Genomic DNA, 12,852 nt, shown 5'->3' with positions numbered 1-12,852 from the left:
GTGCGTATTTTTCTGCTCTCTCTCTCAGGCAGCTGCAGTGTAAGTGGGGTGAAACCTGGCAACTCATGTTTGGAGGGAAATACATCTGGCAGGCAGAGCTGGGAATATAAGGGGTCAGAGCAGAAAAGGAGGATCCTTCTCCAGGTGTCCACCCAGGAAGCTGCCGTGCTGTCAGGTTTCTGCAGGCGGGGCTGAGGCTGGCCGGGACCAGGAGCAGGCATGCAGGCAGACTGGTTCCAGGCTCGTGTCAGGCAGCAGCTGCTGCCGCGAGGCTCAGCCCTGCCACAGGGTGAAACAGCTTCTCTGTAAACAAACCAGCCAGCACTGACATATTCAGGAGGCTTTGTGTGCTACATGTGAGCATATTTCAGGGGCATGGCCAGGTCTCAGGTTCACAGAGCAGTGGTAAGGGGATCTGGATATGTCAGGGTTCTTAAGCAGAGGGAGATTAACATGCAGCTGGAGGTGGGAGTTGTGTATCAGGAAAGAAGTACATGCATTTTTGGGGCTGTGGTGGCATTGTCACACTAATTGGTGATCCGAAACCACAGCCGCACGAGGGACCCTGGGCTGTTGGGATTACTCTGCAAAGCCCTGACACCTCCCGCTCTGCAGAGAGGCCTGCGCTCAAGTATCAGCCTTCAACACAATCAGCTTCTCTAACATTTTATTATGTGTTCCCACACACAACACAGGAACCAAGAAACAAACCAGCACCTGTGCTGCAGAGGGGAGTCAGTGAGTGATTGGGCAGCACAGGCTGTCCCTCTGGGCAGCTGGACACCCAGCCACCACCTTCAGGCACAGCCTGCTCTCAGCCATTATCTCCTTGGGTTGCTGTTGTGGCCCACAGTCAGTCACCCTTTTCTGGCACAATTCACAGGCACTTGGGGCACATTTTGAAGGGGCTATGGGGGGGACAGGATTCACATTGACATGCAGGCAGCACAGAGCTGCAAGCTGGGCACAGTCAGGCCTCTTCACAGAAATGCCCAGATGTGCAAAATAGCTGGTGTGCAGGCAGCTGTGGCCCGTCAGCACGTGCAGGCTGGGGGAGCTGGCAGTCACTGCTGGAGCACTGGTGCTGGCAGAGGGGGTGCAGCCTGGAATAAGTGCACATGCACTGACACAGATGTGCAGAGCAGCAGCAATGGTGATGGTGCAAAACCATTCAGCTCTAGCCTGTCCCCTCCTGTGTAGGCACAGGGGTCCCTGGTGGACCTGGGGCCAAACAGCCCAGAGGGGAAGAATAGCTCAGCTTTGAAGAGATTTAGTACAGGAGGATTTCAGCTCACCACCACTGTCTGGGCTCTTGGGCAGATTAAGGGAGGAGATGCAGAGAGAAGAGGAAACAGCAGTTTAATAAAATCTACAGATGATGTGAAAGTGGCAGAGGAAAATGTAGAAATAAGAGATACAGAGAGAAAAGCCCAAATGATGTACCTGTACATTGGGGGAAACGATCCAAGGCTTCAGGCAAAGGAAAGTTGGCAGGAGCAGGGCAAGAGCAGGTGAATACAGGTGTGGTCTCATGAGATCCCATTGCACTGAGGATGGTTGGTGTGGAGCTGTGAAGGGATGAACCCCTCACTGTCCAGCATATAGCTGGGGGGACTCACTGATGGTGAACTCTGACACTGCCTCCAGGTGTAACACAGAAAGTGATTTATGCTGTTAGTAAGGGAATCAGCTACCATCCTCTTCCAAAAGAATTTCATACCAGGCTCCAAAAAATAATAGCTCAGTCTTGTTCCGTTGCAGAGGAAACTTGGCAAATAATGAGCAAAACCAACATCTGGGGCAGAGCACCTCAGGTGAGGGAGAAATGGGAGCAGACAGGAAGATGAAGAATCACAGAATAGTCTGAGCTGGAAGGCACCCAGAAGGAACATAAGAGTCCAACTCTTAAGGGAATGGCCCACATGGGGTTCAAACCCATGCCCGTGGTGGTAGCACCTTGCTCTGACCAACTGGGCTAAGAGGAAGAGAAGGTCATGCCATGAGCATCTTCAGCAGGAGGTTGGGATCTATGTCTATGGAAAGGGCAGTGAAAAGGTTAATGAGTCTAGGAAGGAAATGAGAATTTTGACAGGTAAATTAGCCTTAAGTCACGGGAAAAGTTCCTGGGGTTAATTGTTAGTCTGCCTCTGGGAGAGACACCTTGGTGATAAAAACAAGACACCTCGTAGAGATAGAACACCAAAAAAGCTCCAGGTAAGGTCCAGGTGACAGTAGAAGAACTTTTTTGCCCTGCAGCAGCTGCAGCACTTGGGAGACAGAAACAGCATGGGAACAAGCAGGGACTAGGATGAGCTGCAGGGCTCCTGGCAGCAGAGGTGCCTCTGCTTGGGAAACTCCTGTGGGAGGGCATGGCACTCCCCAGTTGCAGAGAGCAGCCCTAGCCCCAACATTTGGGCATCCCATCACCATCCCCCAGCAACTGCACTTTGCTGTTTGTGGCTCATGTAGCTGGAGCACTCTGGCATGATAACGGAGCCCCAACACTCAGTCCAGCACAGATAACCCATCAGGGCCTTGACGCCAGCACCCCTTGATCACCCCTTTGATAAACCACAGGTGGTGATGGGCTGCAGAAATGTAACACTGGAACAGATCCTGGCATTGCAAACACAAACAGCATTTCATGTGAGGTCCAGCCATGCTGCAGCTCTGGCATACGCAATCCCATGCAAATCCCACACTCAATCCCACAGACACACAAGTGATTTCTTGGGAGCAGCTCCTGCAGCCATACCTCCCACCAGGCTCCCTCATGCCTGCTGACACACAGAATATTTCCTGCTATTCACAAGCTGCTAGAGGCTCTACTTCACTCAGGAGCTGGAAGCTCTGCACAGAGCAAAGGTTGGTTTTATACCACCCACAATCACAGCCTCTCCTGCCAGGAGAATGTGTGACACAGTTCCAGGAACTGCAGGAACCAAGCAAGTACTGGGGTCCCCAGGGGTACAGGACAGGCTCACCTTCGCTCTGTAACATGGGTCACAGCTGGGCAGGCAGCAGCTGCCACAGAAGGCTTTGTGGAGATAAAATGCCAGCCAGGTCAGAGCCCGTCCAAGCACCCCGAGTCTCTGCTGTGCCACCAGCCTGGGGTAAAGCAAATGCCAGTCATCTCCAACAGGAACACAGGGCACACTGCAGCTCTCGCCCTTCCTTGGGAAAGGCCACCACTGACAGGTTGTATCCGCTAAGGCTCATGCAGAGGTGTCCTGGGTCAGATCAGGTTGGCCATGCTGGAAGTGGGAGGAAGCCGCCTGTTCCCAGCGAGGCGGCCGGAGATGGTGAAGACGCGGATCTCTCCGGTCTCCAGGCTCCGAGGGGCAGCCCGGCGGCAGGAGGTGCACAGCAGGTATAGCAGCAGGCAGAGGAGGATGGCACTGCCAGCAGTCAGGAGGATAACCCCGCTGGTGAACATGCTGGCCAGCGGCCGTGCAGGGCTGAGCTGCATGGTGGTGGTGGAGAGGATGGTGAGCACCACCCCGCAGACCAGCAGCACCAGGGCGCTCAGCAGCAGCACCAGGCAGTCCGAGAAGCCCCCACTCTTCAGGAGCTCGATCTGATCCCGGCTGCGGATGCAGTTCATGTCCTGGATTGCAGAGCTCAGCAGCTGCTTCAGCAGCACGAGCAGGGCCAGGAGGCAGAGTGTGGTGCCCACGGCGAGCCGCCACTCTCCAGACCGGCTGCTAGTGCTGTACAGCAGGATGATGCCCCCAATCCCGCAGGCCAGGATCAGCACCACGGCCATGCCATAGCACAGGATGGACTTTTTGGGATCCTGGAACCACCAGAGCTCCACGTGCTCTTCCAAGATATTCCTCTGGATATGGTCCACATCCGCAGGGGTGCGGGGGCTGCTCAGCTCTGCCAGCTCTGGCATGATGGGCAGCTGGGTGAAGAGGGCACAGTGGTGGTACAGATGAATTTACACCTTTACAGCAAATGGAGGGAGGGTCAAGGCAGCAGCGATGGTGAAGGCAGCTGCATTTCTCCAGCAGTGATGTCTCTGTCTCATTGTTTGGATCCTGATGGAGTTTCCTTCTGCAGTGGTGCCACCTGGAGAGCTATGGTCTATGTGCTGGGGTTGAGCCCACCACCCAGGCTGGGCTGTGAAGCATGATGGAGCGTTCCCAGAGCAGCACCATAGGGGAACAACCAGGGCTGTGTCCTTCCTTTCCTGTGTCTTTCATCTGAAATAGTCAAGAAGAGAAGATATCATTAAACAGAGACCCTGCTCCCCTGTACCAAATATTGCCCTGCCAAACCCTGGGCCGTGGTCGCTCCAGGCTGGCCTGCAGACCTTACTGCACTTTCCTCACAAAAGCCACGTGTGCTGGAGAACAAATCAGCCACTCGTCTTCCCGGGAGACCTCCACGCGCTGCGGGGAACCCTGGCCTGCCCCAAGGGTGAGTCTCCTTTCTCCCCAACGCCGTGTGCCCCGCTCAGAGGCTGCTGGCACATTGCTGCCCACAGGACTCTGCCTGCAGCTGGTGCTGGCAGCAGGGCAGGGATGCAGCAGAGGCAGGTCCCTCCTGGGATAAAGCCCCATTCACAGCTCTGGCTTCACATGCTCCCTCATCAGCATCAGCCTCTTGTCACCAACTGGCTCTGCTGCCCTGAACGGGAGGTGGGGGTCAGGACCAGGGTTTAACCCTTCCACTCCAGTGGCTGAGAAGAGTGAGAGCTGCCATAACTGCATGTTCTCAGCCCTGTCCCTATCCCTGCACTGCCAGTGGTTTCCCCACACAAGTCCCCTACAGAAATACGGTAGCTTCATCTCCAGTGGTCTCAGCACTTCCCTGGAAAGAGCCTTCAGACAGCTGGCACCCTGAGATTTTACTCTCCTCACTGCTGGTCTGTGAAGCACTTTGCCACTGGAGGGGAGCATGGGAAGGGCAGTGGTGGCTCCGAGGTGCTGTGCCTAGCTGGGCTCCCTTGGGCACAGCACCTTGTATGAGCTCACAGCCTGTGGTTCCCAGGCTTGTGTCCCCACTATCCTGGCCCCCCTCAATGCTTCTTTGGGTACAATTTTAGACCAAGAGTGGAAACCACTTTCATTTCTCTCCTATAATGTTCCTCCCTGGCAATGTGAGTGTTCCAGCCAGTCCCACAGCACCACAGAGACCTTCCAGAACAGCTAGTACCCAAACCAAGGAGAGGTGTTGGGGAGGACAGCACGGGAACGTGTCAGGTATGGCTGAACCCGGGAGACCCAAGAGCAGCCTCTCTGGTCACCTCCTACTCATGGATAACGCACCCTTGACCACCACAGGCACACACATGAACTGCTCTGAGTCCTGCAGGAGCCCATGTCAGGAACTGACGCAGGTCCCTTGTGTCAGAGCTGTGTCACTTCTCCTGGGTGGGGGGACGGCCACCCTGCCTGCTAGAAATGGCTCTCAGGAGCCCATCAGCCCATGTCAAACACACTCTGTACCCTGCTCTGCTCGGCGCTGGGGCTCGGGGCTCATTACACACAGGCAGGGACAATTTATGACCTCCACACATGGCAGCTCTGCACACACCAGGGATCTTTCCTCCCATCGCTCTCCCTGTCTCTGTTCTCCACAAACTGCATCCCCTTATGGCAATGCCTTTGCTGCCAGCAAACCCCTCATAACCCCCTCCATCAGGGCCCAGCCAGCATGGGGCGGGGGGAGAGGGAGGACAATTGTGTGGGGAGTGCCCGAACCAGACACCGCCTGACAGTGTCAGGCCAAGCTCCTCCTGAGTCACTCCCCGGCTGTGATGGAGCATGAGGTCACTTTGGACGTGGCTCGGGGCCTGCTGCCAGCGGCAGCACGTGTCCAGGAAGTCTGTGACCACGGCGGGTTTGCAGGCCCGGGAGCCACCCGCCCTGGGAGCCGCACAGGGCTATTCCTGCCCGGCTGCTGCTGCTGCTGCTTGGAGTGCCCGGGCAGCGATGGGCTGCGGCTCAGAAACCCGGGCTCCAGAGGGGGGACCCTTGCTGGGAGGCCCGTGGGAGACCTACAGCTCGTGGCTAGAGCCAGAATGATCAGAAAGCATAAATTAGAGAGAGAAAAGAGCTGTTGTGGTTGAGCATGTTGGTTTGTGCCTGCTGGGACACACTTTGATTTTGCATTGGACAGCAGATACCTTGTGTTGTCCGCGTGTGCCCAGGACATGAGTCCCCAGGAAGGTGAGGATGTCACAGAGCACTATTAAAGTAGAGAGGGGCGAGGAGACATTGAGTCTGGAGTTGTTTCCTCAGCCCATGCAAATCAGCTTGGTGCTAAACACTGGTCCCTCCTGCCTTTCCTTCTCCAAGCACAGAGGGGCCTTATCTCCTCCTTACCGGGTGAGTCTAGTAGATAGCAAGTTTGTAGATTAGATTGAGATTTTGGACTAAGGGAACATAAAGCTTGGAGAAGTGCAAAGTCTGTGTCCTTCTGCTGCTTGACCCAAATTATGCACACAAGTTGCAAGTCAAACAGTAAACAAAAAAAATCTCAATGGCCTAAACCACAATGAGGGAAAATGTGATCAAAAACCAAGCCACAGCACTGCATTCTCATGTTACTTTTTAAAATTTAACCATTTTAGCTTTTTATTTACTCAGAAGAAGGACAGGGAGCAAAATAAAACCTTAGGGGCATCTGGCCAAGGAACAAAATTAGGTATCACCTCTACAAGTATGTATTTCCCAGCGTTACATTAATCTCTATTAAACAAATTATTTGGAGAGTTTCCCAGACTTACATTAACCTCTATTAAACAAATTATTTGCAGACGCAAAGGTTTCCACTGAAGTGTGCTTTCATGTTTCCTTGTGTCTGTTTGAAAATGTGCTGGGAATATAACCTTTGCTCTAAAACCATCCACACTTGCTTCTCTAGACCGTGAGGGTTTGTGCTGCTAATAACAGTATTTTTACTCCTAGAATCACAGAATAATTAAGGTGGGATGGGACCTTGTGAAGTTACCTGCTTAAAGCAGAGTTCACCTAAAAGTCAGACTGAGCAGGTCAGGGCCCCATTCATTTAGGTGCCGATGGCAGATCCACAGCCCCTCAGGGATCATTCCAGAGTTAAATCACCCTCACCATGAAAACATTCCTCCTTAAATCTAGTTACAGTTTCTCATTCTTCTGAAGAAGGTGGTTGCCTTCCACCCTCTTCAGAAAACTCTGTCATTATATGTTAAACCAAAGCAGCCCTATCCTGAGCTGTCACCCACCACTCCTTGGAGAAGGGATGAACCTAGATCTCACAGCAGCTTTGCTGATCTGCTTTCTTGGCATCGTGCAGCACATCGGTTTGCACAGATCAGACTGAGAGAAAGGAAGGAATACAGATGTCTGCTCTGCCATGAGGGAGGACATCCATCCAAAGCTGTTGTCCCTTCCATTGGTGTTCTTTGGGCTACCTGGTCTCCCTGGTCTGGTACAGACCATAACAAGCCAGTTGGCCCATCAGATTGGTGTATTTGATATTGTGGATCACAGGTCATTAATCTCTACATTTACTCACTACTGAAGCCAGCACCTTCTGTGCTGCCATCTCTGTAGGCAAGAGAAAAAGGAGGAGAGGACTGGCCCAGCCACACAATGCTTTAAGTCCAAAGGGCACATTTTAGGAAAAAAAAGACATGCTGTCCTTCCCCACTGCTGGCTGGCAGCTGTGGAGGAAGAACAGGAAAGCACTGGGAATGCAGGAAAACAAAAATTTTCATGTTTTTCCTTTTTCATTGTGGGTTTTTTTTTTCCCCTACTCTGGCAATTTTTTAACTGGAAATTGAGGGTCATCATCAATGTGCTTCTGGCCACTCCTGGCTGCAGGTGTGGGATATGTACACTGGCTGATTGCCTCAGAATGATACATGCATATATTTATTTACTTATAAACTTTTAGTGCCTGACTGTGTGATATCTGACAGACAGACCATGGATGGTATATGAATTAAGACTTTAAGTTCAGAGCCACATACAATTCAGCTCTTGAAATATTCCTCACTTCCCTCCTCTCCTCAAACCCGGGGTACCCCTTGAAACAGCGCTTACCCACAGGGTTCAGGAGGGGAAGTCTGGGGATGAGACAGGCTCCTGCAGTACTTCCTTGTACTTCCAGCCTTGGAAGGGTTTTATGCAGCTTTTATGTGGACTTCGTGAGCATCATGGAGACTGAAAGAGTCCAACAAGATTTGCTGTAAAATAACAATACATAAAATGATTTACAGGAGCAACGTGGATGAGAGCCAACAGAGCTTCACAATCTCAAACAAATCCAAGCCACCTCAGCCCCCTGCTTTCCCAGTCTATCACAGCTTATTTGCTTCTTGGCCTGGTCTGGCCATAGACTGTTTGGACTTGCCACCACTCCGTGCCTCACAAAAATCTTTAGTCCAGAATAGGCATAAACATTTTCCCATAAATTCATGTAATTTTTTCAACTTCCAATGCTTTAGGAAGCTTTTCTTTACCAAGAGAGTCAGCCCTGAACTGCTGTTATGTCCCTTCCAACTGAAACAGTACATTCTATTCTGTCTATTGTAATCTAGTCTATTGTATTCTGTCTATTCAATTGTATTTCAATAGAAAAGGACCCAAAGAGATCATCTAGTCCAACTGCCTGAACAATTCAGGGCTGAACAAGTTCAAGAATGTTTTTTAGGGCATTGCCCAGAAGCCTCTCCAATACTGACAGATTTGGGGTATCAACCAATTCTCTAGGAAGTGTGTTGCAGTGTTTGACCACCTTCTCAGTGAAGAAATGTTTCCTAAGCATCTTTGATTCTGTTCTAACTCCCTATAGGCTCAAAGAGAATGAAGCTCATGTATCTTGTTTTATGCCTGAATCACTGCCAATGCACAAACCAGAAGCTCTGAATGTCATGGTGTTCAAGGCCTGGCTGTGCCCCTGGGAGCATGTGACAAGGTTTCTTCTCCGAGAACTCAGGGCTGGGGATAGAGGAACCTGCAATGGGAGTAATGGGGCTTTTATGTGGCATCTATCTGTCTCACCCAAAATCCTAGCAAGAGATCCACACTCCTTTGCCTGCCACACCAACCACTGATTCCCAATGCTCTTCCTTTCCTGGGCTGCTCAAAATCCATGCAAACCTGTGCAGTTTAATCTGCACCTCTGGGGAGATCCCATCCTCTCTCCCCTGACAGATGGATAATGCTTTCCCAGAAGTGAGCATCTGTCCTCCCAGTGCTCCTGCCATGAGACACCATTTGGGAAGCCCCAGGGAAGCCCTGGATGATGGTGGACTGTCCTTTCTTTTCCCTAAGCCCAGGGGCTCTGGGGTTAAGGATGGTGGAGGGCTTGTTGTAGTGGGGTCAGTGTGCAGCTGCCTTTTACACAGATCTAGACAGTTTTGGCACGCTCCATCGTAAAATGCCACGTTCCCTTTCCTCTCTGTATGCACAACAGGCATCCATTATCCTGACCCCGCAGAGCCTGTCCTGATGCACCTCTGCCAAGGGTGGCCTGGGAGTTCCAAGGGAACAAAAAACTCCCAAGCCTTACGTGCTGAGAGGAAACAGTGGTGCAAGGAATGAATTGGAGGCAAGAAGCAGGGTCTCTTAAGAAGTAAGTCTGAAGCAGCCTCAAACCTGTCAGCAGCTGCTGCTGAAGCCCTTCCCGCACAGCTCCCAGGGAGGAGGGATCACTCACCTGCGGAAGACACTGCCCGTACGTGACAACCCAGCACACTTCCCTGCTCCTGGCTGGCAGCAATGGATTTTCCTGCTTTTCCTTCCACTGGATCCAGCTAACGAGGGAGCACACGGGGAAAATCTCTTCCCTTCCTCCTGCAAGTGCCTGCCAAGATCCAGGTGAGGCTCCCCTTCCTGGTGCCGCGGCAGCACCGAGGTCCGGCTGCAGCCGTCACCTCCTGCCCGGGCAGGTGCATTCCCCAGCTGGGTGGCGTCTCAGCAAACCTGCTGCTGCTCTTGGAGACGCTCCAGAGCCGCGCCGGTGTGCAGGTGCTACCCCTCCCTCCCTCCTCGGGCAGGATCTGGCCTCCGGCCACACACCGATCCTGGAAGGTGGCTCATTTCCTCCCAGCTGGAGGTGAAGGGGTGCCAGAGCCAGGGAGCAGCTCCCAGGCAGCAGGGTGAGAAGAAGCCTGCAGCCAGGCTGGCAGTGCTAGGAGACATTTGATACATTCAGCAAATATTTAGTATTAAATAAAGTAGCTCCTGCTCTACTGTATAGGTTAGGGCCATCCAGTCATATTGGGGCTTGATCTTTCTACAGTAGTAGTTCAGGCAGGCACTCAAGTCAGCGAAGATGTCATTGTGATGCTATCTTCCCATCAAAAGAGAGCTACAGAAGCCCCCTCGCTGGGAAACAGCAGCACCAGCAGAGTTTACCATGCTGCAGAAGAGCATATTTCCTGGTAGTCCATTGGAGAAAAAAAAGAGTAACCATTTTGAGAGGAATTAGGGAAACAGAAAAGGATTCATTTAAGAGTTGAAGAATTAAAAAAGGGAGTAGCAGGAATGTTGAAGTTTGTTGGGGAATGTCCCCTCCTTTCTGGCTGGGTTTCATGATAGCAGAAGGGATCATTACCGTTAGTCTGAGCAGCTGGAAAATCTCCAGGGAAATGCAGGAAGAAGAGAATGGGACTGAACAACAGCTCTTGCCTGGCTAATGGAAAGGGAGGCTCAGTTATTAAGTCACATGCTTGCTTTTTATCAGGCTGTGAGAAGGGAAGCTTGGGATATGCTAATCAAATAGAAACCAAGTAGTGTGACAGCTTCAGGAATTTGTCTGAGAAAAATGCGATAGATCTTTTGAGACTTGTAAAATACCATCAGTCCAGAGGTTGTTGTCCCAAACGTAAAAAAACAAATGAGATGTGATGGGTTTTACTATACAAACACCTTTGAACAATGAGCTTGACCCTATCCAGAAAAACCTGGTCTTTTAGTTGGCCTGGTTAGGAAAGAAATCATCTAAGGGGAAACCTTATTCAGATAGCCATACACTCATTTAAAATAGTGGGCTGTAGATTTATAAGAGCATGAGATGCTTACCAGCTCCTTTAGGGAGGTACCAAAAGGAGAAACAGAACAATGCAAATCAAGAGAGAATGAAAGGGGAAAATGTTTTTGCACCCTGAGAGAATTTAGAAGACCATTAGCACACAAACCATAATCCAGTTACAACTTAGTTATAAAACATTTATAGAGTATATGCATGGAAGTTTGACCTTGGTCTGATTTTCTCAGTATAGGAGGGGCCTGTACATCTATTTTGCTTCCAGCAGGTCTGATGAACTTTAGTTGTAACACTCTGCTGTGCCTGATGTTTAATGCTCCCCTATACGAGCACTGTTTTAGCTGCCCGTTAGCCACTAAGATCAAGTTCAAAATCCTCTTCAGCCTAGTCTGGCAGCTGAAGCTATCTGGGCTTCATCTGACAGGCTTTGTATTGCCTTTAAAATTTTTCTAACAAGAGTGACATAGGGGCATATTTTTAAGCTTACCAGTCACCATTTAGAAATAATTCTCTACCTGTATATGCATATTAGGAAAAGATTCTTCTTTTTCAGAGAGGTTGATTGCAGTTCTCTAAACCACAACTACTAAAGCAGTGTGTTGTATGATTCTAGCACTCAATTTGTCCTGACAGAGAGAGGGGAAAATTATACCACACCAGAGCCTAGCAAATTAAAATGGGTGTGTCCTGAAAATTTTAGAGGGAACTAGTTTCTAAAATATTTACTAATTACATTAATTACATCCTCTTTCTGTACAGGAAGTATCAAGATGATTATATGGGGAGGGGAGGAGGAAGAAAGGGTGTTAAGCTAGCCCATTAACAAACTATTAACTTCTTCCTTTTGCTCCTGTGAAACCTATGCTCCATACAGTTTAAAGATGCAAAATGGAAAAAAAATTAGACTAAAGAAACTTAATTCCACATTCAGGGACAAAGCACTCAGCTGAAATCTCCAAAGTCATTGGAGCTCATGGAACCATCTATTTTGCCATGGTATTACCCTGGAAATGAGTCTAGTATTCCTGATGGCAATGCAGCTTACATGTTACCCAGCCCTGGCACCACCTACTTCGGTATAGTATTATTAGAACTATATGAAAGCACTCATCACTTTTCCACAATTCAGGATAGGAAATGGACCAGCGACATACTGGCTGTTACAGTACCATATCATTCCATGCTCAACCAGTAGCTTAAACTTCTGATCTATGTGAAATACTCCTCAGTGGGACAGCGTGTCATGCACTGACAACAAAAGATGAAAAATTCAGAGGATTTCCCCCCCTCATTATTAAAGAAATGACTCCCTGCCTTTTTCTGTGTATGAGTACTTTGTATGAGTACTTTGTACTTTGTACTGTACTTTGAGTACAGTACTTTGTACTGTGTATGAGTACTTTGCAGAGTGACTTATTAGGAGAATTTCACTGAAAAACTGAACTAAAGGGATTGTGGATGTCGGAAAAAAGACAAAAAAAAATCAATTAATCAAAGTTATAGGAGTTATGACATAAGATTTCAACTTCATTCCAGATTCTGGGAGCCTGAAACGGGGCTGCCTTTTTTTGTCCTGCTGAAATTATTGTAGCAGATGAGGCAACACATCTCTAGACAGGAGGCAGATGCTTGAGCAAGGGCTCTAGCCCGGGCGTACTTGAGTCAAAGGTTGCCCTCACAAGGGTTGTTAATCTGTGACTGGATACCTGCTTGGAATAACAATGACATCTGTCTTAAGAGCAGCAGTCCTTTGTATGGACATGGACAATTTAATACTGGAAAATAAAAGGCCGATGTTGAATTTTGCAGCACAATTACACCAAACTAGAATTCTAGCAGAAAAGGCTTACAGTTTGATTAGCT

The 12,852-nt window shown here is 49.9% G+C and overlaps 1 protein-coding gene across 2 annotated transcripts; it reads right to left on the bottom strand.

The window, feature by feature from the left end:
- Nucleotides 1–2: 2 nt before the first annotated feature.
- On the bottom strand, nucleotides 3–9,745 carry TMEM125 (transmembrane protein 125). Of its 2 annotated transcripts, none has more exons than XM_069023121.1 (3): nucleotides 9,658–9,745; nucleotides 8,040–8,182; nucleotides 3–4,208 (listed from the first exon to the last, which is right to left on the bottom strand). In XM_069023121.1, the coding sequence occupies exon 3, from the start codon at nucleotides 3,896–3,898 to the stop codon at nucleotides 3,236–3,238; it is 663 nt and encodes a 220-aa protein (XP_068879222.1). In that variant the 5' UTR covers nucleotides 3,899–4,208; nucleotides 8,040–8,182; nucleotides 9,658–9,745; the 3' UTR covers nucleotides 3–3,235. The 2 variants fall into 2 exon arrangements, with proteins under 2 accessions (XP_068879222.1, XP_068879223.1); XM_069023122.1 differs by having other exon boundaries at nucleotides 8,040–8,159; nucleotides 9,658–9,734.
- Between the last annotated feature and the right edge of the window lie 3,107 nt (nucleotides 9,746–12,852).

The sequence above is a fragment of the Aphelocoma coerulescens genome, chromosome 8 (assembly GCF_041296385.1).
Source record: "Aphelocoma coerulescens isolate FSJ_1873_10779 chromosome 8, UR_Acoe_1.0, whole genome shotgun sequence".
Taxonomy (NCBI): domain Eukaryota; kingdom Metazoa; phylum Chordata; class Aves; order Passeriformes; family Corvidae; genus Aphelocoma; species Aphelocoma coerulescens.
Note: the sequence above shows the minus strand (reverse complement) of the source record. Positions and strands in the feature narration are given on the sequence as shown.

What these genes read in the sequence shown, in the direction of transcription:
- TMEM125 (XM_069023121.1), bottom strand. Translation starts at nt 3,898, where the DNA reads ATGCCAGAGCTGGCAGAGCTGAGCAGCCCCCGCACCCCTGCGGATGTG.